The following is a 25,641-nucleotide window of genomic DNA, read 5'->3' as shown; positions in this document are numbered from 1 at the left end:
CACGTCTAACATAGCATGTTTTTGTTTGTTTGTTTGTTTTAACTATGTTTAATGTTTTTCACAGGTCTTTACACTCTTTTAATGCTAACTGTCATTCTCAAAATGACTCCCATATCAATAAAAAAAATAAAAACGAAACCTGACAAGACTTTTTCAAAATTATATAATTTATTTGAGAAATCGTGTTTCTTTTTTCTCCTTCTTTTTTCCTCTGGGCTAATCCGTTTGAGTCCCTTGACGGGGTTTCACGTTACTGATATCAAGCGCACCCTAGGGTTGTTGTGGCGATTGCGTGCAGTTTGTCTCCGTAACCCAGCGAGTGTGGCTCGTGCGGATTTTGTGGAAGGTCACTCTCAACACCGTGGCCTCATTTTGTGGAAGACTTCTGTGAAGATTCAAAAATGGTATTCCTGACGTTGTCCAGGTGGATTAGAAGCCGTGGACCCGACAGATACTGGAAGGTTCAAGAACTTCTCAAGCATGCACGGGTGAGAGCAACGTGGTCAATCAATAAGTACTGTTTCACATTTGTACTGCGTTACACGTCCCTGTGATCATCCTCTTGTTTGTTGCCCTGAGAAATGACGCGCCGTGACTCAAATATGTCTCTAAAATGGGAAGATCATCATATACGATTCTTGACGTTTGTTTGAAGCATTTCAGAGGCAGAAAGAACCGCTGTTACAGTCTGGCCGTACGAGCTGTCAGGAGGGCGTTTCTCTACGCTACTAAAGGACGAAAGCTGAAGAAACGCACCATAAGAACGGTGAGATATTATTCATATTTCATTATTAGACTCATCCTGAGGAACGACTCGATCACCCACCGAAATCCACTACGATTTCTATCAACAAAAGATAATTACGCTCCTGTTTGTCAAGACATATTGATGTAACAATGCAAAATGTGTGAGAAAAATTAGTCTTGTGTCACAAAAGACATATTTCAAACCCAAACTCCAACCTAAGAGTTTTCCCCTTCAGTGTGGACCAGATGATAAACCCGCACAGCTACGAAGAGTTCCTGCTGCATTTGCATCGTTCAGTGTAAGAGTTGTGGCAGAACATTGTGCCTTCATAAAGCCTTGAGCATCCGACAGTTCCTGGCCGAGAAGAAATCGCAGTGTTGGAACAACTTCCCGTCTCACCCACTTTGCTCCTTTTTCCTAAGATCATGGGGTTATCAAGGGGACCCGTTTTGAAGACGTTAATGACATCAAGTTGTGGAAGAGAATGTTGGAAAAGTGTGTTAGGCTCCAAGGGGATTATGTAATAGGTTTGAAATACATGTATATCTTTTGTGACACCATTCCTGGAACTTTTCTGACATTTCAGTTTATTTAACTTTCATATACAATATAGTTTAATTGAATCCTTAAGTAGTTTAAAAACTATTTTATTATATGTTATAATAAATACACTTTTTAGGATTATGTAGATATGTCGTTATTGAATGTGTGTGACCGTCCATATTACAGGTAGATAGATTATTTCTTGATGTAGACTAACAATGGATTTGTATCCTACAATCATCCCTCCCTCATTTTTCTTATTTCAGCTTTGGATCACACGCATTGCTGCAGCTTCCCGAGAGCACGGCATGAAGTATCCTGTCCTCATGAGCAACCTAACAAAGGTTAATATTTTTAAACATTTTTTTTTCTTTTTTTTTTTAACTCACAAGCACCACTCACAACTGTTGCATTTTTGTAGATATAATAAATAGAATCATCAACATACAAAATAAATGACTGTGTCAATTAAAACTAAGCACTGTTATCTTTGTAAAGCCAGACTATAGAATACAACTCTTGTGTTGGATTTCATTAGAGTGTGCACTACTAATGTTACGTCTGGTCTTTATATCAACAGAGCAGTGTTCAACTCAACCGACGGGTTATCAGCGACCTTGCCATCACAGAACCTCGATCATTCATCGCCCTCGCAAAGCTGGCCAGGGCCCGGCAGCAAGAAGGCTTCTGTGCAGCGCTGGGTGATGGCAAAGAACCTCCTGGTGTCTTTTCCCGTGTTGTTATACAACAGTAGTGCATGCACTACCGGCCTCTGCACTGTAGAAATGTAAAGTGAATACATACATTTTTTTTTTTTTTACATTCATTTGTAAGTGATTTAGAAAGTTTTGTTTTGTGAAACTTATCAATAATGCAACTGTATTATTGGGATATGGTCAGACAGTGATTTTCTAAATCTTACTTTAAAGCCTCTCCACCACAATTCTAATTAAGAACAATTTAATGTCATACCAACTAGTGTGTCCACAAGTGATATTGCAATTAAATTCAACAATTACTCTGATTTAATGTTGACCCGAAATGTCTGGTTGTTATTTTTTCCTTTCTGTAAATATTTATTTCTCCTATGATTGTCCTCTGAATTTTTAGTTTTTAATAAACACTTTGATACACATTACATTTTGTTTTGTGCATTTTTTATGATTGTTTGCATAATACAGCTAAACGATATTTATTCATATTCCATTATGTCAAAACTGGTCGATTTATTAATTAACAGGTAATGTAAAGACTATTCAGTTCCCGCTATAGTTAGAATGCAAATGCAAAAAAGTGTCAGTTTGGATTTTGGTTGAAGTGTCAGGATAAACCTAAAAGGCACAACAACCTTTACAGGTGACCTTAATTTTACCACTAAACCTTTAAATGCACATGACCACCTGTTCAATGTTTCAGTACGTTATGCACTTCCTAAATCAACCAATACATAAAAACAGTCCTGTAAATCCTGCTGCTCACATTTTGACATGAGACAATACAATGCATAAGAATCGATCAACAGCATCTCACCACTGCGAGGCTACAACAGCATGTGAGTGTCATGTCAGTGTCATCAACAGGTTGGAACAGACACTACAGAGACTAGAAGACTCACAGGAAGACAGCATTGTTTGAAATTAGTGGTTGGTGTGAAAAATTGAACAGTTGGACATGAATACGTTTCGAGAAAGTAAAATTAAGTTCACCTACAAAGGTAAAACTGTATTTTAGGTTCATCCGGAAATTTCATCCAGCAGCCAGATAAACCTTTTTGTGAGGAACGTATATAAAGCATCCAATGGGTTTGCAAACAAACGATTTACGAAGCACATCAGAACCAAGGACATCTGGCAAAGTCAAATGTTTGACTTTCAGCACCAGCCGGCCTGATGTAATAAACCGACATGACGCTAGTATCAAGTTTGTCCTATTACGCCTGTCGTATCCTGTCTGGGTGGGGTCCACTGTATGACCTCTTAGTCACAACAACCAATGAAAACAAAGAATACTCAATCTTATCCAATTGTCGTCACTTTTACTCAATGACACCGGCCCACACTGCCGCGCATGCGCAGAACTGCGGTGTGTGGCACGCGCGTGGAAGAAGTACAGTGACAGATTTTGGGCAGCCTCCTCCGGTCTCTCCGATCAGAACTGGCCGAATTTAGCCTTATTCACTCCCGATAATGTCGTGGTTGTTCGGCCTGAATAAGGGGCAACCGGAGCCTCCTCCCGGTCTTCCGGTTCAGCCACCACCACCGCCGCCGCCGGCCGGTGGCTCCAGTGGCGGCGGAGATAAACCCAAGGACAAATGGAGTAACTTCGATCCCACCGGGCTGGAGCGGGCTGCACAGGCGGCCAAGGAGCTCGACAAGTCCCGTAAGTGTCAGAAAGGAGGTGGGGTCTTTTTATAGGTGCGCACTTATTGAACGCCATTATGATAACACCCACATCCTTTTGGTTTAGTCCTGTAGTCTCTTTGATGTCGAGGCCCAGCACCCCGGTGCAGGTGACTGACATCTTTTCCCACATTTTGTGCAATATAATATTATATGCCAAGTGCCAAGTAATGGCTTTTCCCCCTGTACTCTCCCACCGCCATTCAAACTCACAGACATGGCTCAAAGGTCGTCCTTACACTCAAATCCGACCCGTGTGCCTTCAAAAAAAGGCAACAGTTGCTCCGGGTGAAGCATTAATTGTCTCTTGGTTGTATGATGTTGCTTAGCAAGCACAGAGATATTTGAGTCACATGCTAGACTCGCCTCATCAAGCCAAGTAGAAAACTCTTGGGGTGGGTCCAAAAAGACTGAGCCTGTCTTCTGTTGCCACATCCATGCAGGACATTCTAAAGAAGCCCTGGAATTGGCTCGCATGCAGGAGCAGAGCACCCAGATGGAGCACCAGAGCAAAATTAAGGTACAGCAAAAGAACGAAGCAATAACGTTCGTTAGCTCACGCTTGCTCCACTTTATGTTGTTTAGCTAGTTGATGCAACAGTTGCCGATTAAAATTACTCGTGTTCTATAATGGACTGCACATTTCCATCTATCGATTGCACTGGTCAATTTGCTCATATTACACATGCAAATATGAGGGAAAACTAAACTAACTTTATTGAAAGAAATAAAGAAGTGGAACCTGCACAAGGTAAAAAAAAAAGAAGCAAAAACACTGCTTGTGCCATAACCAAAAGGTGCACAACAAAAAAGGCCCACAAAGTCACATTTATTCAACATCGTCCTGCTGCAATGGCAAGGTCGACTGCCTTCAACTTTACTCATCTCAATGCTTCAATGGGTGTGAATTTGATTTAAAAACTTCAAAACGCAAACAGTTAACACTTCAACGTGTAGGCATTAATTTTTTTTTATATAATCGGAAATGTAACCGCTTTGTATTGTATTTCCCACCATGACAGGAGTACGAAGCGGCTGTGGAGCAGCTGAAAGGCGACCAGATAAAAATCCAGGGTGAAGAGAGGAGGAAAACTCTGAATGAGGAAACCAAGCAGCATCAAGCAGTGAGTTTTGTGCCGCGTTACGTCCGGAATTTTTTTCCCTCCTTTTCTACGAAAATACCATAATTCCTCCCATCATCATCATCATCAGAGGGCTCAGTACCAGGACAAGCTGGCCAGGCAGCGCTATGAGGACCAGCTAAGACAACAGGTGAGCTGTCCTGATTTAGTTTCAGACTCCTCAATAGTAAAGAGGTTTGCTTTCAGCTTGTCTTTTTTTTCCACTCAGCAAATGTTGAATGAGGACAACCTTCGCAAGCAGGAAGAATCGGTTCAGAAGCAGGAAGCCATGAGGAAAGGTGCGTGCCTTTTAACCCCGAGATCCGGCGATTAGCAGGAGGCTAACGCGTTTTGATTTTCTCCCGCAACAGCGACCATCGAGCACGAGATGGAGCTGAGGCACAAGAACGAGATGCTGCGTATCGAGGCCGAGTCGAAAGCGCGCGCTCGCGTGGAGCGAGAGAACGCCGACATCATACGCGAGCAGATCCGCCTGAAGGCCGCAGAGCACCGACAGACGGTCCTGGAGTCTATAAAGTAAGATGTGCTCCTTTCACATGCCAGCTTAGACGCATGCACTCGGGCCACAGCATTAGGTACACGTTCACAACAGGGACAGCTAAAATTTTAACAAGCGGTCCCTCGTCACCCTTTTTCACGGCGAATTGTCAAAATGATTCCGATATTTCGCAGGATAAAACTCTGCATCAAAGTGCTGCGCATCACGTTGATGTTGCAAACATACATTGTTACTTTTAGGACAGCAGGTGCCGTATTTGGAGAAGGATTCAGAGCCTTTGTGTCAGACTGGGATAAAGTCACGGCCACGGTGAGTCATCGACAGTGGAAACTCGCATGTCCAATGTCCCTGAGGTTAGACAATTTGACCCAAATTAGTGGTAAAATAATAATAATACACCTTAAATAGGAAGTCAACCCAAACATATTTTTTTCAAGAATATGTTCTATGCAAGCCCACTAGTTGAAATTAGGCATTCTGATAAATTTGTGGAATAAGAGTTAATCCACCCGTTTTTAGCCATCTCTGGGGGCGGCCATTTTGTCACTTCTGTCGACTGAAAATGACATCACAAGTGCTCAGGGCTCAGGTAACGACCAATCACGGCTGACCTGTTTTCTGAGGCTGAGCTATGATTGGTTGTTATCTGAGCCCCGAGCAGTTGTGATGTCATTTTCAGTCGACAGAAATAGCAAAATGGCCGCCCCCTGAGATGGCTAAAAACGGGTGAATTTCTCATATTTCCCAAACGCAATATTAATCAGAATGCCGTGTTTCAACTCGTGGGCCTGCTGGGAACATATTCTTAAAAAATATATGTTAGGGTTGACTTCCGCCTTTAAGTCACACAAAATGACTTAACAGACTACCTGGTTGTCTCATGTTTTGTTCTTGCAACAACCAGGTGGCCGGACTGACCCTTTTAGCCGTGGGGGTGTATTCTGCCCGCAACGCCACCGGAGTGGCGGGTCGTTATATCGAGGCCAGACTGGGGAAGCCGTCTTTGGTGCGAGAGACGTCCCGCTTCACTGCGGGGGAGGCCATCAAGCATCCCGTCAAGGTAGGACTTTTAAGTTCTCACGCAAATCCTGTATTTCGTCGCTACACCGTTTTCATCTTTGTCAATCTTGCACTGCTTCTTAGACGGTCAAAAGGCTGAAGAGCAAACCTCAGGATGCCCTGCAAGGAGTTGTGCTCAACGTAAGAATCAAACAGCCACAACAAACTAATGTCACGTATTGATTAGTAATAAGTAAAAAGTGTTGTACATGGTTGTAACAATTTGTTCGACCTGCTAGCCTACGCTAGAGGAGCGTGTGCGTGATATTGCCATAGCAACAAGAAACACAAGGCAGAACAACGGCCTCTACCGGAACATCCTGATGTACGGACCCCCGGGCACCGGCAAGACGCTGTTTGCTAAGGTACATGGTGGATGATGACACCTTTTCGAACTGGATGACATGAAAAGGAGCTTCAGCTGTAAAGCATTTGTCTGCTTTGAGCAGAAGCTGGCAATGCATTCTGGGATGGACTACGCAATCATGACCGGTGGGGACGTCGCACCGATGGGCCGCGATGGGGTGACGGCCATGCATAAAGTGTTTGACTGGGCCAACACGAGCAGACGAGGGTAAGCTACCTGACGCACGTGAATAAAATGAAAACCTGTTCATTTTATTTTATTATTATTATAATTATTGTAATATCGTGTGTGTTCTCTTACAGCCTGCTCTTATTTGTTGACGAAGCCGACGCATTCCTTCGTAAGAGATCTACCGTAAGTTTGAATTGTTCCGATTTTCGTCACTTGATGTGTTGTATCTTTGAGGGAAAAAAAAGATCCTTTCTGTCCCAAAGACAGTTGATTAATTTTGATTTCTTTCAACGTTTGTAGTTCAAATCAGATAACACAGAGGTGGGCAAACTTTGCAACATTCGTTTTTTAAAATGGACTCTCTTTTATGGATGAGGAAACAGGTTTTTGACTATACAACAATTAACCAAATAAAATAAGTCATGATCATTTTAAATTGATATGAGTAATTTTTCAATAAAATAAAATTAATAATTAATTTAATTAATTATAAAATTAACTAACCAATTTTGAGGTGGAAAAAAAAATAATGCAACAAATGAAATTGTATATATATCAATTGAATAATTACAAATATTTGAAAATAGATTATTATATTATATTAATAAATACAATGTATTAACCATTTATTTAATACTATTAAAACATGTCAGATATTGTGTACATTTGTTCAACATCAAATGACAAACTATTGAACGCGATACATGGATAATATAAAAATAATAATAATGTTTGCAGGAGAAGATCAGTGAAGATCTCAGAGCCACTTTGAACGCATTCTTGTATCGCACCGGAGAGCAGAGCAACAGGTAAAGTCCAGTCCGTACGTATTTAAAAAGTTTCACCTTTCTGACTCTTTGTCACACCTCTTATTGTGCTGTTTTGTTGTTTTATTTCCCATCCAGATTCATGTTGGTGTTGGCCAGTAACCAACCAGAGCAGTTTGACTGGGCCATTAACGACCGGATAGATGAAATAGTCAATTTTGCTCTGCCGGGGCTGGAGGAGAGAGAGAGGCTGGTGCGCTTGTACTTTGACAGATATGTGCTGGAGCCCGCCACCGGAGGGAGGCAGTGAGTACAAAGTATTTTCTGGCACGACAGTGATTGCTTGAGGAAACAGGAAATGATACACAAGGAAAGAGTGAGGGATCAGCTGTTAATAAACAAAACAACACACCATTTTGATTCACAAAGCGATTAACTAGCCCAAAAAAAAATGACAATCATTTCATGCTACATATCCACGCACACGCAAAGCAAAAGAAGCCATGAACATAAACATGACAAATCCAGACTAGCCTTCATTTCCTTAATAAAACAGACCAGTTTATAAACTGTATCCAGGCTAGCGACTGTCGCCATTTGTGTGAATGCGTGTCTTCTTGCAGGAGGATGAAGCTGGCGCAGTTTGATTATGGTAAGAAATGCTCCGAGATAGCTAAGCGGGCAGAAGGCATGTCCGGTAGAGAGATCTCCAAATTGGGAGTGGCCTGGCAGGTACGTGTTCCAAAGTTACAGCACAGTCCCTTCAAAATCTGCCATCGTCTTCGTATTTTTTAGTTGTAACGAGAGCAACCTGTCCTCACAGGCAGCGGCATATTCCTCCGAGGACGGTGTACTGACAGAGGCCATGATCGACGCCCGCGTGGACGACGCCGTCAAGCAGCACCAGCAGAAGATGGACTGGCTGCGTACGGAAGAAGAGGCTCAAACCAAGACCCTCACACCTCCGCCAGCAGGGGGCGCCGCTAGTAGCGTCGTAGGTAAAATGGGCTTCAATCTGCCGCTTGGCGACACGCCTCAGGCTCAGGAGGTGATCGCCCCGCTACTCGTCCACGAGATGAAACAAGGGGATAGTATGTCTAAAGGGAGGACTGCAGAGTCTCAAAGTTCGCCCTCAGCCAGACCGGACTGTGGAGAAGCCGGCAAAGCAAGTTTTGAGCAGCACGCTGAAAAAGTGGACAAGACTGGCTCTCCTCCAAAAGACGGAACTCCTGTTTGAGTCAGATTGTTTCCATGAATTAGATTCAGAATCATGTCCCGTAAATGAGTCTGTCCCCCATGTCTTCACATATCTTGGACTTCGCTGTCTTGTCGAAGGAAACTAATGTGTGTAGGAGTATGTGTAATGCCCTAATGGAGTCAAGTATGATTAAACCGATGTGTTTTTATAACCAGTAATTAATTTGCTTTTCGTGTACATCGCCATCGCTAGAATATGGGTTCTTTTTCACTCTTAATGAGACAGTGAAGGCAACATGCTTGCAACAACCAGCAATTCCAACAAAGCGATGACATGTCCACTACTTGCACTTTCAAATTCCAAAACACAAATGCGCCTCCATTATGTTGATGAAATAAAGATAAAATGTTAAGTGAATTTAATGACTGAATGTGCATTACATTTAAAAATATATTTTTTTTATTAAATAGGTTACATAATTACTAATGTTGGGATTTTGGTTCCAATTCAGAAATGAAAAAATTCACATTGATATATACAAATGATATACTGTACAGAAAGATGAGCATAACAGCAAAGAGGTGTCAGATGAGCACAATAACTGACCTCCATGCAAAGTGCTAACTCAATCTTATTTACAGGTGCTAAAAGAAATGCAATAGTTTAAAAAAAAAAGAGACTATAATAATGACCCACAGTTGGTTCTTAGAGATTCTTTTAGTATATTCCTATGTACAAATCAGGCACTCTGAGCTGACAATGCATCATTATTACACGTACAAAAAAAAACAAAAAGTACGCCCTGAAAGACAACATATCCAAGTTTGCGTAGCAAGTCAACAGCACACATTGCCTCAGAGATGTCGAGCTTTGGTTATTCACTAGCTCGACCTTTTAACTTAAGTCATCTAAAACACGTAACAAAACAAAAGCATTATCCTCAGTTCATTCTTCCTCCTGGCTCAATAAAACATCTAGAGTTCCAGGTGTCAAATAAAAAACTGACATGAGATTGAACAAATTACTGAACACTAGGATTACCTGGTGAGGGGAAAAAAAAAAAAAAAATCATCAAATCGTGTTTGAGGGCGCACCGAGTAAAACGGTGGGACCGGCCGTCATGGCACTCCCTGAGGAGGCGTGGCTGACCTTGGCTTGACCTTGATAAGGAGGAATAAAAAGGCAAGAGGAGCAGCAGCGAGTCGGCCCTGCGCGTGGAGGCCGAGCACGAGATTGCGAAGATTTTTCGTACGGCTCTGCACACGCGCGTGTTTCTGTGAACACAAAGCCTGTCATGGAAGGTCACGTTATTTGCTGTTGGTTTGCGGGGTCCTGCGTGCGCTTATTGCGGCCATCAGTAGAAGCAGACGGTGTGAAGGAAGGCCCTGCTGCTCTTGTCTTCAAACTCTTGCAAGAGTTCATCAATTTCATTCTCCATGTCATCCGTGTGCTGGATCTGTGCAAGAGAAGAAAAACCTGGCTTAATGTTGTGCCAGCAGCTGCGGATCGAAACAGAGGAAGCCAAGGGGCTGAGCCCTGCATGTAAAAGTGAAAAAAAAAATCACAAGTTAAATGTTTGAAAAATGAATGAAACTATTAAATGAATATAAATGCACTTAAATGTTTGGAAAAAATGAAAGCGTTTTTGAAAAATAAATGCAAATGTATTAAATGTCAGTTAAATACAACTGAACTTGCCAAACATGTAACATTTTGCACAGTTTGAACATTTTAAGGTCCCGATTGCAGTTTCATATCATTTCAAAGTCATCTCAGGACATGACCCTTAAAAGTAAATTATTTGATTTTGAGAAAAAAAGCATTGGAGTTGGTGTGTACATGTGGCAAAGACTCCCTATAACTTCCACTTGCAACTAAGGCTTCAACCAACAATTATAATCAAGTAATCTGCCAATTAGTTGATTAATTGACGAATCAGACAAAAAAAAAAGGGTTAATTTCCCCCCTTATATTAAAAAACTGGACGTTAACTAATTTATGGTGCGAAAAAATGCACAAATTGAGATGCAGTGACTGGCTTGGTCAGTTACGTGCCAGAAAATGAGCAAAAATGTAAAAAAAAAAAAAAAAAAAAATTTAAAACAGATGCTTGCAAATGTCTTATTTTCATTCAACACAGTGGTGATCATTCTGCTCTCATGGTAGACTACTGAAATCAGAGAACACTGTATTGACTGTCGAGAGAGTCTGAAATTCCTAGGATTTGGACAATTTAAATGTTTAAAAAAAAAAAAAAAATTTAAATGTCAGGTTAAACTTAGCTCTCGGCCGAGATGCATCTCTTCACCCTGGAGACCAATTTCTTATTTAGACAGTGTTATATTATGGAATCTTGAGGTAAGAGCCCAAAAAACACAAATGGAGAATGGAACGGAAAAGGGAGGCTAGGTTAAAAATGTTTTCAAATAGGCGACTTCACAGCAACACAGCACGTCCCCATACGGGCTCTGGCTTTCTTGTGTGGAGTTTGCATATTCTTCCTTTTTTCCTTCCTTCCTTTCATGGGTTTCCTTCCACATCCCAAAAAAACATGCACGTTAGGTTCATTGAAGACCCTAAATTATGCTTAGGTCTTTTTTGTTCTTGAGCACTATAGAAATTGGATGGATGGAGGTGAAAGGGAGGGAGGGTGGTTCTTGTGGGAATTTGGTATGAATGAACTCTAACGCCCCCCCCCCCCCCCCCCCGCCCAAAAAAAAGCATTAAATGTATGGCTATAACTCCAATAATATTTCGGATACATGCCTGTCTAGTGTCTACATGTATTTTCCAGACTATAAGACTAGTCCAACCTGAGATGCGCGTTAAATATCTCACTGTTGAAGGGGTCTCATGGACCTAAACTGAATGTGTAAGTTGCAACGCGCCGTAACAGATTCCTAACCTGCACTATTAAGTATTGAAGTCACAAATACTTGTATGAAAACACTTCTGGGCATAAATATTAAAGAAATGAAAAGAAGTAAATACGGTGGTGTCTGAGCATGCCTTTTAGTACCACATGACAACATTCGTATGCTCCCTGTGGATTTTTTTTAATTTTTTTTTTTTACTAGACACCAGTTGAGAATCACTGCATTACTTTAAAAGTGACTTCCAAATGTCAAGTGGACATTTGAACAACAACAAAGAATCTAAGAGGGAAGCACTAGCTGAGTTCGTAAGTGTAAAAGGTGCTATGGTGGGACCTTGCTTGCCTCAGTGACATCCTACAAGTCTACATTTTGAATTACTCTAAACTGCACTCACTGGACTCTTCATTAGGTACAATGAGACCCAATACAAGCTGTGTATCAAAAACTGCTCAGTTGTGCTTGAGATTGACAAAGTGTTTATTACATAAGGTGTTTTGTTTGACTAAAATGATCCATCTAGATTGAAATGCTCAATTTATGTTCATGACAATGCCAGGGGTAGACAATCGCAACATCAACGTGATTGACTCTTGTTCTGAACAAAAGTGAGCATTATCAGCTTTTAAAAAGAGAATTTCTATATTTAATGGGGCGGGTGATGCGCGAGACGAATGGGCTTCACGTGTATAAAAGAGTAGAAAGTGCTCCAGTGCAGAACTGGCCAGTACAAGTCATTCTAAACCAAAGTGTTCTTCAGAGTGACGCATCCGCCTAGCAGACACTCACACATTGACACAGCTCGCAGATGAGGAAGGCGCCCAGCGTGGCTTCCTCGTGGTTGTCCTGAATGTCAACATTGATGACGTGCACCGGCTGCATGGTCTCCTGCTCCCGCGAGCTGAGATCTGGCAAACGAACGACAAAGCACGAGTGAGGCGCTAAACGCCGGCCCAAAAAAGAACAAAAAACGCAACGTGAAGCCCGGCTCACCCTCCAGCACTTGGTCGTAGACGCGCTCCTCGCAGGTGATGACCAGATCAAACTTGTCCTTGCAGCTTTGGAAGCGCTCCGGCTTGGACTTGATTCGCTTGTTTCGGTCCAGCATGTGCAGGATTCCGTTCTGTGTGTATCTGAGGAGGGCCTTGGGTCAAGGAACATAGCAAGCCGGCAACGGACTCTGTGCACAGCATTTGATGCTTTGAGTCCTATGACAGCAGGTGAGGGGGGAACACGAGGTGACAGTCCGATTGAAGCAAGCAGCAGCGCCCTCTCGTGGTAAACATGAGTGCTTGCAGCTAATAGAGATTTCATAACCCTCATGTGAAGGGACACCACCACCAATGTGTTGTCATCTAGTTTAGGAAATCTGCTTTAAAAATTGACAGAAGAACAATTTTGCTTTACAACTGTTGACTCAATTATGTGTTTATGATTAATTAAGCAAATCATTTACATCTATTTTGACTGTAAACAATTCCAACCATTGTACTTTTTTTTTTTACTTTTAGTACTAGAAGCATCAACAAGCCATCCTGCAGCTAACAAAAATGTGAGACACTTCGTTTTCGGGTGAAATTTCAGGACGAGTCTAAAATGTGCGTAACATTGACCTTGAGATGACCTCTAAACTTTTGAATGGCCAACTGTTTCATATTTTAATACTTTTTGCACAACTTGTTCATTAACAAGCTGAATAGCAAAAGTCCACAACGGGTGTTTATTATCATGAATGGATTAATCCATTCCTGGATCAATTAGAATTGCTATTTCAACAGCCCATGTCATCGTACTGCTCACATTTTGACACCATGAGCCCAAGACGTCAACTAAACATTTGATGCACAGTACCTCGCCTCTGCGAGGCTTCAAACAGGATGTTCGCACAAGGAAGGGCCCAATGATCTTAAAGTGTCATCAGCAGGTTCCAACAGAGATACAGGGAGACTGGAAGGGTCACAAAAAGGGATAGAAGTAGTCATCCTTAGAAAAAAAAAATGTGTTGAACAGCAAGCTATGCAAGTATTGAAACAAACTATTGTATAGTCTAAAGTTTATAGATGGTCCAAGCGCAACTGTTTAAGGTGACGGAGCATTTCATGCTCATTTTGAAATTTCACCCGAAAGCCTGATATTTTTTCATTATACAAAGTGATTGTGTGTATGTGGGCAATGGAGGGGGAGGGGGGATGTTTACCGCAATACCCAACCCCCTAATGTTCATTCAACTTTTAAAGCTGGAACAACCATGGTAAAAATATGGTGACTGCTTAAGAACACACACTTTAGATGTCCTAAAAATGGCAAGGAGAAACCCCAAGTCTCCATGTACAAGATGCTAATTAATTCAGTGTTGGCCAATGGTTCGCAAGAAAGTTATGACAAAAACCTTCTTGAGCCAGGATTGTTTTTTGACTTGAGATTGTTATTGTTAACAATATTTTTTTCTGTCAGTTTAAGAGAGGTATGCATCAATTTTTGTGTAATATTGAAGAAAAGTTCAATTATTCAAGTAAATTCAAAAGGCGAAACATCGGTTCATTGCAACATCGGGCCAATTCCTACCCAATTTCAATACTTATTCTTAAGAAATGTTCCAATGTCTTGAGATGAATTTTGTTTTCATTCTGTAAACTTCGTTCCTCCAACCAACAATGAAATGTTTAAAAACAGCGACTGTCAAGTCAACACAATCCAGGCTCTAGGTTTTTGTATTTACCAGTAAATTGCAACTAAACGGAATACATCAGATCCCCCCCCCACCAAAAAAAATCTACACCTATTTTTTTTTTAAAACAAACTCCCATTTACTTCAAGGCAACTAGCATATTTCAACATGTTTAAGTGCATTGTTACAGAGCTAAAAACACAAGGTTTTCCTGGCATGCCATTTACCCATCGATGCAGCTGCGTCCACCTTCCTGATGTCCGTAAAACGCATTGAGTTACATGGAATACTTATCCCGTGATTTGTTTGACAGTGTGTGTGTATGTAGAAGTGAGTCGGGGATACAGTTCCTTGTCCTTGCAGACCAAGTCGTTGTACATCTGTTCATATGTTGTTTTGAAGGCGTACACATTAGGCTTGTCTGGGGCAGGGCCGGGCAGCTTCACGTGAGTACCAGTCCCGAATGAGCGCACTTCAAATCCACGTTTACTGCAGACAGAGAGAAGAAGGGCGGGGGACAAGTATATCAGATGACAATGAGGAAACTAACAATTCAAAATGAGTCAATAAGCAAACCAGTGCCAGAGCCTCGCCACCACTTTTTTTTTTTATATCAATGTAAACACCTTCCCGTTAAAAAAATCTTTTAAGTTTTGTCTGTAATCCCAGACATTTCTGACACCTTAAAAAACAAAACAAAAAGACTTTTTAGCCTACTAAATGCCTTTTGAGCATTTGATACACTTGCTATGCTATCGATCTTAAGGTCCATGTACTAGTACACTAAATTATCCTCATTATTTGGACCAAGGGTGTCCAAGCCAGGCCCTCGAGAAACCCTATCCAGCTTGTTTTAAATGTCTCCCTCCCCCAACACACCCGATTCAAATGATCAGCAAGCTTTGAAGAAGTCTGATAATGATCCTAATATACATTTGAATCAAGTGTGTTGGAGAAGGGTGATATCTAAAACAGCCTGGATAGCTGCTCTCGAGGACCTCACTTGGGCACCCCTGATTTAGACAATCCCGCATACCAGTACGGTGGGATGGTGGATTTTTTCATAAACAATTTGAAAAAGTGTGCCAAAGACGAACAAATAATATACACATGGCTGGACCTTAAGTTATACCAAATAAATGGTCAAATGCCTTCTCATTTGAGCATTTATTTTGTAGTGCACTAGTTCTAGAATTCAGTGCACTAGTAGGCCAGGGTTTAAATTATTCACTCGCCTACTGCACATGTTTTTATTACTATTCTTTTTTTTTACAAGTGAAAGAAAAAAAAAACAGTACTTGGACCTTCAAAAATAGATACTGAACAAAATGCTCAAATGGCTTTACATAGGTCTCCCTCGTCAGTGCAAACACCAACGCTAGTGACCGAAGGGGCAGCAACGAGCAGTTACGTCATGAAATACCGCGCAGCTGCAGTTACTTGCTTCCGGAATTCGTCCAGCTAGGGGGCGCTCTACCAGCATGAATCGACAACAAAAAATAAATGGTAAAGTAAAATCCAGTAATGCGTCCAGGTGTTTAAAAAACCCGGACTCGGTTGGGTTCAGAGGCTGTGTCAGTATTCAACTAACAAAAATCTCTAACTCAGTCAGGAAACAAGGTTTAAAAGGAGCGCTCGCCATCCGCCGTGACTCTGCACTCTTGAGTCCATTGTTGGGACTGCGGAGGCCCGGCATATCTGGCGTCGTGTCAGCTGATAACCGCTTCACAAACACGACGCGATAAGGCACATTTCGTTCACGTCGTCGTCGCCTCGTCGTCTTCTTCCCCGGGTGGCCAGTGTTTACCTGAGGATATTGTGCGCTTCCATACTGCGGTTCTGGTTGCTCGAACACACAACCGCTACTCTCAGCGGGTGGCTCGGCATTGCGACTCCCCGGCTGAAGCTAACCTACTAAAACGGTCGGAAACAAGTCGGTATCGTTTGTTTGTGCCCCTTTTAGAAAAGAAAAACAAAATAACCCCCTTTAAATAAGATAAATAGTAACGCGCTGCGAGTACTGTTCCTCAGGCTACTCTCCTTTGAACGCAGGAAGTTAAAATGGCGGAAACCCGTGCTTGGAAAATTATTTATCTCCATGACGCCATCAGAGGGCGGGGCCATGGGGGTGTGACGTTTTTTTATAGCGGCTCTCTTTGATCGTTCTGATTTTTTATATTTTATAAAATGGTATAAAACCTAATAAACCCTACTAAGAAAGAATATCAATATATTTTTTAAATATCTAATAAAAAAATAAAATTCATCATTAGATACTTTTTTTTATTCCTCATTCGCTACACAGGAATGAGGCCCGTGCATCACGACGTCATCATCCGCCATGTTGGGAGCTACGTTGAACGAGTGTAGTTAAAGGCTGTGAACCGTCCACTTAAGCTGCATAAACGAACGTACTTATTTCCTTTTTAACATTTTATGTGATGTTGATCATTCCTTCTTTCCTTTTACCTCACGCACTGAGTGCATGTACGTGTGTGACTAAAAGAGAGAAAGCAAGAGGATTCTAAACTTTATTTTTAAAGTTACTCTTTAAAAATAAATACTCTCGCCCAAGATGGAAGGTTGTTTATGGGGAAATGTTTTCATCTTACAGCCGATAACAAAGCCATTCGACTTCATTTTGACATGTCCAAAACGAGTGTTCCCTCATTTATTACAGTGTACCACTGCATGTGGTCTTTTTCTTTGTGTCATCTTGTAAGTGTGAAATCGACCACATGGCCACTTTCTCATGCAAAGTAATTAAAGAAAAGATGTAAAATAATAAAAAGAATCTCGTGACACTTTATTGGCTGACAGCAGGACACAAAGGTATTGTGGATAATGTTGTTTGGTACATTATTTAGAGATTGTATTGCCCTTTACTAAATGGTATACAAAAGTATGTATGTCACAACATAAGTCGAATGGACACATGTAATTCAATCCAGTATATTTTTTGTTCCGACAAGGACACAAGTTATCGGGACACTTGTGTGTGACGCACATTGAGTAAACATCAGCTAGTGGGAAACACTTAAAGCATTTCATTAATTATATTGCTGTATACTGCAGCCAAGATTAACGTTGAAGCACTGACAAACCCATGAATGCAATATAGTTGAGTGGATCACCATGTACTCATTGTAAAGTGCAGCGAAACCTCCAATGCCCTTAGGTTGTACAAAATAAAATTCTACCTAAATTCTCAGGACAAAATGACTCTAAATTCATTGACAAGACTTTAGTGTTAACTCCTTATTGTGTGTTTTCTTTGGCTCTTTTTTTTTGTCACAACAAAGGGTATCAGTGATGACAGAGGTGAAATACAGTATGATGAAGACCACATAGAACCAGAAATGGATATGAAACGGGAATATAGTATCATCTGTATGTTGTGGCTGGTCAGTACAATTATTATAAAAGAAGAATGGAATGTACTCCATAAAGCGTATTATGTAAATTAGCCTTGTGTCATTTGATGCACGCATCTCTGTCCTGGCTGCTCAGTACAATACAGCTACCTCAACAAACAGTTGACAATAATAATACAGAGTAGAAAAGAAAAGTGACAATAAGGTGAGTACATACTGTGACATTGCCATTGGTTAATTTACATTTACACTTGTATGACAACTATCAGTGCTGAAATGTCACCTAAAGCAGTGATTCCAACCTGGGTGCCGTGGCACAATATCGTGAGAGATCATCGGGTGCCACGGAACATGATTCAATTTCACTTCATTTCTCAGAAAATTGTTAGTCACAAATATAACGTTGTCCATTTATCTATGCAAGAGACATATAGTGACAGAACAATTAAAGGCCCTTCTGTTAGATGGCAGAAGGTACAAAAACCTTTTGCCATTCTCACAACAGACAACAGTAACTCATGGCTTTGTGTGAGTATCTCAGCTTCCTGTTCCATTAGACAGGCCCAGATTGAACATGCAGTGAATTTGTGAGTAAATTGGGGCAAGATCATTATTTTAGTATTTAAACATTTTGTGACATTTTTGTTGGTGTTGTGCTATGGAATCTCTCTCATGTAAAATTAATAAAGGTTGCGAAACATTCACTGAAAACCGGGGTTCCCAACCACTGAGCCGCGAGCCCATATAGAGAGGTTGAACAAAAAATATTTTATTGATCATCAGAGTTTGAAAGAAGTTTTGAAAATCAGGTACATCTGCCGAAGCCAGAACACTCAGTGAACAAAATTGAGAATTAAACATGTTTGGAGAGCTTTTAAGAGTAACTAGCCAAATAATGAGACAATATCAGCAATATAAGACAATATTGTCGTACTTAAAATGTCTTTTTTTAGTAGTCGTAGATTCGCACTCATCACGCTATGTGCAATATGTCTCAACAGGCTTGCAAATGAGGCAATGAAGCCATCAGAACCACTTCAGCACATGGAGCCCAAGCAAGAAAGACAAGCCTTTGGAGTTTTTTTTTTTTTAAGATATAAGATAACCCAAATATAGGACTAGCTCCCAATAATTACAACAAACAAACTCAACGAAATGGTTTATTGGTGAGTTGCATATTTGATCCTTTGTTTTATTTGTTGTATACCAGTACGTCAAAACACATCTTCGCATGAAAGTCATCTGTAGCGCAATAAAGCTTGGGGACCGTTGACCAAACGTATGGCCTCTCAATTTAAATTTAAATTGATTGATGAAAATTGTTTGAAAACGACACATAAGAATTCAAGTGGAATGTATTCCAGAGTTTACACAGTGCTATATCAGCTCTTCTTTACAGAGGTTTAGTTTCATCTGTTTCAGAGACACTATTGTGCTTCAGTTCACACACACACGCACACACACACAGACAAACACACGGATGGTACTACATGGACAACGATTAAGTGAAGGTCACATCAGGCGAGGTGGACGTTAGTGTTCAAGGTGAGCCTCAGTGGCGTGAGTGAGTGCGGTAGGAGTATGTGTGCTGCGTTGCGGGGGTCATGATGTTTTCCGTGATGTATGCCACCAGTAAGCAAATAATGACCAACATCACGCAAATGGCCCCCCCGACTGTCGTCATGGCGATCACGATATCCTGCATCCCGGACGGCGGCAGGATAAACTCCACGCAGTCCTTGTGGTCCACTCTCTGGGCCAGGGAGCGCAGGCAGATGCGGTAGGGGATGTTCTGGTGCAGCTCGCTCAACAGGAAGTCCCTGCACCCGGAACCCAGATGGACCCCGGCACACTCAAACTGAGTGTAGCTGCCGTTCCACCAGCAGCTCAACTCGTAGCCTCCGCGTCTGTGGCGCCGGCCACTAAAAATACTATTTGATTTTTCCCTACTCAAGGACTTTGTCCCAGGAGCTCTCGTCCGACCGGGCGACCCCTGGACCTCCGCGACCTCTCCCACTTGGCTCCACTGTAGTAACACGCTGCCATTGATGAGCATATTCGCAACCAGGCTGCCTGAAGACACCGCCGACCTGCAGTCTCCCTTGTGGCACTTGTACCCAACCGACATGTGTCGAAAGCAGAGCGGCCCCCCGATGCCTCCCTCTGTGACTTGGTAGGCACACAGCGGTGATGACGTCCCGCTCAGTGGGCTCCACTTGACTGACATTGCCACAGTGGAAGCATTGAGGCTTGATGCTTTCTGCCACGGCCTGCTTTCCTGACTGTTGTTGCCATGGTGTTTGAGCCACCTGCGCTGCATCCCAGAATCCTCAGTGCCTGTCACCTCTGATGGGGATACAGATGATGATGCTGAGCCGCTGCCGTGAGTCCTGTGCTGTGTTGTGCAAAGCAGCAGTGCCGCTAAAGCGAGCACCGACGGCCGCTGCTGGCTGCTCATCTCCTCTGCTCGGACTTGCTGATGGCGGCCATAAATCGGATCAGCCCTGCTTCAACATCCGCGTGGAGGAGGGAAGCGCGTCCACGGGCGAGGACACCTCGGATGAAGCATCTGCGACAGAAATCACACAACCAGAAAGAAAGAAGCTTCCTTTAAAAAACCAACAAACAAAAAAAAAAAAACAACAAGACTTCAAATCAGTTCCCTCATCGATCGACTCGCAATAAATGACGGTCGCTTACTTCCTGTGTTACGGCGCCAGTTGGTCTGCCGGCCGTCTTCGCCTTCTGACGTCTACAGCACTGATGTCCGTCGTGGGCGTGTGCACGCGAAGGGAGCGCGCCGCACAGTACACGCGTGCGTGTGCAAAAATTTTAGTGGCCATCAACAAATCGGCGTGTGAGTCACAATCCCACGCAAGTGGTGCCAAAAACAACCGAGCACACATGGGCGTACGAAAGGTGTTAAGACACTCTAGTCCAGATGCCCCCTGACGCACACAAACACAACAATAGAGAGAACGTTTTTGCAGTTTATGCACTAATAAATATGAATTCAACTCCATTCATATTTTTTGTAACAGGCTAATTTTTCATACAGGAATGATCGTCATCCGCACTCACACAATTGGATGGGATCCCATACAAATTTACAATAACATGTGTTCCCTGCCTGTTTGTAAATCACAGGTTCACCTATTCACAAATGTTTTTAATGCTGTTGTTGTTGTTTTTGTTTTGTTCAGACCAAAATCCTGTATAATATACTGTATGAATATTTCCTTGCTGCTATATATTAGGGCATCTTGCTGCTAAAAAACTCTGTTGAAGTGAGTTGAGGATCTTCAGGTAGTGCATCTTTGTTGATTTTTGCTCTTTGTGGCAGGCCTCTCTCTCAACCTTTATTGAGCTAAGGCACATATTTTACACCAGAAAAATCTCATGGCACAACACCAAACAAACATATCACAATACATACAGTATTGAAAGAATGATACATGATAATCATAATTCCGTTATAAATGGATACATAGGTTAACAGTACCTTCTGCCATCAAGTGGAGTAGCATCTATTGTTCTGCCTGTCACTGTCAGTCACTGGCATCGATAAAAGAAAAAATGTAGCTATATTAATTGTAGTAAATTTAATTTTTTTTGGGCCAAGTATAGGAGAAACTGGATCATTTCCTGTGGCACACCTGATGATCTCTCACACCACTGCAATGTGCCACAGAACAGTAGAATCACCCCCGCCCCCGAAAAAACAAACAAAAACAATACAGTACAGTACAATGCAATATAATACTATTCATCCATTTTCTACTCCACTTACCCTGTTCAGGCTCACAGAGCATATTCCATCTGACTTCAGGTGAGAGGTAGACGATACCCTGAAATGGTCACCAGTCAATTGCGAGGCACATATAGAGACAGACATCCATTCACACTCACATTCACACAGTCACTGAGTGGGAACGACCCCACTTTGCACGGAAAATACTGTAATGTCAAAGTGTATGCTTTTTATAAAGATAAAAATGCTAAGTTTGAAGTGGTGTGCTGAGCTGCACAACATCAGACTGAGAGCTGTTTCCAACATTTAGACTCTATTGTGTTGATAAATTAGGAAACCAAAATATCCTGAACATCAATGCCAGAACAGTTCACTACTGCAAATTGCCACCGCAATAATAAAGCTGTAAAATGACTATCCAAATGTTGTCTTTGTAATGTGCATTATTGTGGTGGTGTAGAAGTGCTCTGCACCATACTGAGAATGATCTAAAAGATTATTTTTTTTCCCGTTATTTGAAGACTTGAATTGTGTGCAAGTAGACGGATGTTGAGGCCAGTGAGTATGTGTAATGAAGAACCGAAGCGGCAAATACTGTTTTGCTTCTGGCTGTAGATATTTGAGATGTCTCTTCAAACAGCAGGACAAAATCTTGAGATGACCAATGAATTAGGTCTAGTCATTCAGTATATTTCTTGTGTTTATTGAGAGGGATTAATGCACTCAACATGCTTTGCCATGATACACATTGAAAGAAGTCATGCTTACGTGAATTGATTCTGCGCAACTGCTATTTGATCCCTTGAGAGATTCCAGCAAGGAAATTAGTACCAAGGGATAATGATGAATTGCTGACTGATAAAAGGAAAATGCTGATCTGTGCCTTTTAAATCACATGGGATTTCAGTTTTAATGAATTATTATAAAATAACCAACAAGGATTATAAGGAGTCCCCGAAAGATTGCAACGGGCCCTGCAGTCAGTTACATCTTGCTACATTATAATTTGTATGACTTGCTAGGAAGAGTTCAAACAACACAAAGCTATATGAGGTGATCAAGATCAAGCTTCTTCAGGTGGCTGCTTGGTGGTGCAGAAAAAGGTCACGGAAAATGACTGCACATCAGACTAAACGAACCTTGAGGCTATAGTCAGCGAGGGTGAAGCTTTGCGTGTGCGTATAAAAGATAAAGAGGATCATCAGCTTCTTTCGTGGACGATATGAAGCCTCCATGTTCCAGTCTGAGTGCGCAAACAATGTCGCTGTGCATGTGAGGCCATGTCGGCCGTGCTCACTGTCGATGCTATTCTGTTTGGGATGCTGGTCTTTTGTGGCATCCTGGGGAACTTCTTGGTCATCTTTGTGGTGAGATAACCAAAGCTTGTCCTGTTATGTTGAACTGTTGAGGTTTAAGTAAATAAGTAGCTACAGTATTTCAGGTCTGCACTTTACTTTGAGTATAGGCTACTTAGTTATTTATATGACAACATTTTACTTGTATACTCCTTGCATTTAGAAACAGACAATTGTGCTGTTTACTGTACTTCTTTTAAAAACTGTTTTGTTACGTTTTCAACCTTCACGGATGAGGACAGAAAAGATCTAAATAGAGACAAATAAAGTCAACCGCATTGACGGTTGCAAATATTATTGATTTATTGAGCTCTTGCAGACTTGGAAAAACAGGAACGCTAGTGGCGCGGAGGAACTAACATTAACGAAAATAGAGTCAGAGAAGCAAGATGCTCCTCATGCCAATTTAGCATTTTTATTAGTTAAGCTTCGGGGGTATGGCGCACCCAACCCCCTGTTACGGGCGGTTCGGTGCCTGTACGACTGGTGTCCGAGTTTGGTCATCATTGCCGGCAGTAGTCACAGTCTCTGTTTGCCCTGTGATTGGCTGGCAACCAATTCGGGGTGTTCCCCGCCTACTGCCCGAAGACAGCTGGGATAGGCTCCAGCGCTCCCCCTGACCCTTATGGGGATGAGCGGTATAGATAATGGATAGATGGATTTTACAATATCAATGAAAATGCTGGAGAGACTTAACTGTGATTACACATATTTCTGATGAGGCTATAGATCTACCAGCACTGGTGTAACGCCATCCCAGGTGTCCATGATTGATTTCTTCTCATTATGAGAGAGGAACTATTATGTGTGCTTGGTAGTTTTTGTTGTTGTTTTTGTCCAAAATTATTCAACTGTACTGTATATACAGTAACCGACAGTAAACATTTATTTGTACTTGTCACTTGCAGTTAGCTAGCTAGCTATAGTGTGCCTACACTCTGAAAATTCGTCTTCCCTGGATGCCACAGTTTACACAACAGCTCAGTGCGGTTATTTCAATCCCCAAGCAAGGAGATGACAATGCACATTACCACATGGCCAGGATGAGGCCCGGAAGCCTGTTAGCCTGCAAGCTAGCCGGTGGCTAGCACCTCTTGTCATGGCTTGGAAATCGCCACAATGACCCAGTAGGATATATTCCAGCCACCAGAAGTTTAAATTGGATATAGTTTTGCAGCATATATGGATACACAGGCATAAGAAAGTTGCTAAACGAAGTAGCATCCATATTTGGTTGTGGTTTCAGGAATTTAGCAAACACGCTGCAGCGTTTGAGAGTGGCGCAACACTATTCTCTGTGGTGTGTCAAATTTAGAAGTTTATTTTCAGTTTAAAATGACTTTAAATAAAGTAGTTGAAACTGTACCTTTATGTTTACTAGTGGTTATCTTTGTATCCGTTTTTCTAAGCACACAGTGTGAGTACTTTTGCCACCTGTCATCTGCCACTTGTCTTCCTTGCAGGTAGTCCAGGCCGCCACTGAGAGCCCATCTCGGAGGCTTCCACCCTCAGACACTATATTGGTGCATCTGTCGCTGGCCAACCTCCTCACCTCACTTTTCCGCACCGTGCCCATCTTTGTATCGGACTTGGGCTTGGATGTGAGTCTTTCTCCAGGTTGGTGTCGAGTCTTCATGCTACTGTGGGTGTGGTGGCGAGCAGTGGGTTGCTGGGTGACTTTGGCGCTCAGTGTCTTCCACTGCACCACCCTAAGGCGACAGCGCGTGACCTTCGGGCCGCTGGCCCTGCAACGGGAGAGGCGGCGTGTCTGGATCGTCCTGGGAGTCGTGTGGGGAGCCAACCTAGCTTTCTCTACACCTGCGTTGGTCTACAGCACCCACGTCCATGGTAACGCCACCGTGGAGCTGATGGTGATCAGCTGTACCACCAGGCCCCTGCTGGGTTGCATATGGGAGTTCCCCTCCAGCCAACAGGGGGCAGCATTTGCCTCCGCTTCACTGGCATTCAATGAAGTGTTGCCACTCGTGCTGATGGTTTGCACCAACTTGGCCACGCTGCACTCTCTGGCCAAACACATCAGGGCCGTGACTGCGGGGGGAGAACACGGGGAGCTGGACAAACATGTGTCTGGTGAGCGCAAGGCGGCTCACGTCATTATGTTGATGGTGTCACTCTTTGTATTGTGCTGGGTGCTGCAGGTTGCCGCGGTGACTTACTACAACCATGACAGAGGCCACCACGCCGAAGGCCTGCTGACTGTGGCCCATTTCTCTGCCTCACTCTTTGTGGGCTTCTGTCCCATGGTGGTGGCCCTTGGGCACGGCAAGTTGAGGAGGAGAATTGTGAGCATGATACTGGGTTGGTGGAAAGTTTTTAAACGGCACCGTGCAGACAGTGAAGGTGGGGCTCAACCCCCACAGGCTAAAAGAAAAAGGGAAAAACAAACCATTTTTGTTGTTCAAAAAGAAAGGAAAACACAATCATGAACGTAAGAGTTAAAGGAATCAAATTCTAATGCTCATTTGAATGTTTGAAGTATTATTTTACACACATTGAAATAGAAAGGGCAGCACAGTAGTGTGGTTGTTAGCACGTCTGCCTCATAGTCGACATGTTCCGAATCTTGGCTCTGAATCTTGGCTCAGGCCCTGTGAAAGTTTTCTGCGGGTACTTCAGGTTCCTCCCACACTCACAAAACACACTTAAATGGGTTAAATGAATATTCTAATTAGTCCATTGGTATGAATGTGAGTACAAAAGCTTCAT

At 42.3% G+C, this 25,641-nt stretch overlaps 5 protein-coding genes across 5 annotated transcripts; 3 read left to right on the top strand and 2 right to left on the bottom strand.

Moving 5' to 3' along the window:
• The first annotated feature begins 219 nt into the window (after positions 1-219).
• mrpl20 (mitochondrial ribosomal protein L20) lies at positions 220-2,429 on the top strand. The gene is made up of 4 exons (XM_086039578.1): positions 220-488; positions 656-766; positions 1,558-1,635; positions 1,872-2,429. Exons 1-4 carry the CDS (start codon positions 402-404, stop codon positions 2,043-2,045), a joined length of 450 nt encoding a protein of 149 aa, XP_085895704.1. The 5' UTR covers positions 220-401; the 3' UTR covers positions 2,046-2,429.
• A 926-nt stretch (positions 2,430-3,355) lies between these two features.
• Positions 3,356-9,310, top strand: atad3 (ATPase family AAA domain containing 3). The gene is made up of 16 exons (XM_086040642.1): positions 3,356-3,670; positions 4,134-4,210; positions 4,713-4,814; positions 4,903-4,962; positions 5,041-5,110; positions 5,183-5,348; positions 5,571-5,640; positions 6,236-6,391; positions 6,475-6,531; positions 6,630-6,755; positions 6,840-6,964; positions 7,060-7,111; positions 7,667-7,737; positions 7,834-8,001; positions 8,319-8,427; positions 8,519-9,310. Exons 1-16 carry the CDS (start codon positions 3,478-3,480, stop codon positions 8,930-8,932), a joined length of 2,016 nt encoding a protein of 671 aa, XP_085896768.1. The 5' UTR covers positions 3,356-3,477; the 3' UTR covers positions 8,933-9,310.
• A 19-nt stretch (positions 9,311-9,329) lies between these two features.
• ssu72 (SSU72 homolog, RNA polymerase II CTD phosphatase) lies at positions 9,330-16,520 on the bottom strand. Its single transcript, XM_086040643.1, has 5 exons — positions 16,242-16,520; positions 14,780-14,923; positions 12,760-12,899; positions 12,556-12,674; positions 9,330-10,349 (listed from the first exon to the last, which is right to left on the bottom strand). The coding sequence occupies exons 1-5, from the start codon at positions 16,319-16,321 to the stop codon at positions 10,248-10,250; spliced, it is 585 nt and encodes a 194-aa protein (XP_085896769.1). The 5' UTR covers positions 16,322-16,520; the 3' UTR covers positions 9,330-10,247.
• Positions 16,521-18,555: 2,035 nt separating this feature from the next.
• On the bottom strand, positions 18,556-20,585 carry fndc10 (fibronectin type III domain containing 10). Its single transcript, XM_086040808.1, has 2 exons — positions 20,509-20,585; positions 18,556-20,377 (listed from the first exon to the last, which is right to left on the bottom strand). The coding sequence occupies exon 2, from the start codon at positions 20,264-20,266 to the stop codon at positions 19,361-19,363; it is 906 nt and encodes a 301-aa protein (XP_085896934.1). The 5' UTR covers positions 20,267-20,377; positions 20,509-20,585; the 3' UTR covers positions 18,556-19,360.
• Positions 20,586-22,839: 2,254 nt separating this feature from the next.
• On the top strand, positions 22,840-25,361 carry ora4 (olfactory receptor class A related 4). The gene is made up of 2 exons (XM_086040323.1): positions 22,840-22,926; positions 24,378-25,361. Exons 1-2 carry the CDS (start codon positions 22,840-22,842, stop codon positions 25,359-25,361), a joined length of 1,071 nt encoding a protein of 356 aa, XP_085896449.1.
• The last annotated feature ends 280 nt before the right edge of the window (positions 25,362-25,641 follow it).

Source organism: Filicampus tigris, chromosome 9 (genome assembly GCF_054856515.1).
Source record: "Filicampus tigris isolate MCC_2025a chromosome 9, RoL_Ftig_1.0, whole genome shotgun sequence".
In the NCBI taxonomy this organism is placed as follows: domain Eukaryota; kingdom Metazoa; phylum Chordata; class Actinopteri; order Syngnathiformes; family Syngnathidae; genus Filicampus; species Filicampus tigris.
The sequence above is the reverse complement of the archived record's forward strand: the minus strand, read 5'-3'. Positions and strand labels throughout refer to the sequence as shown.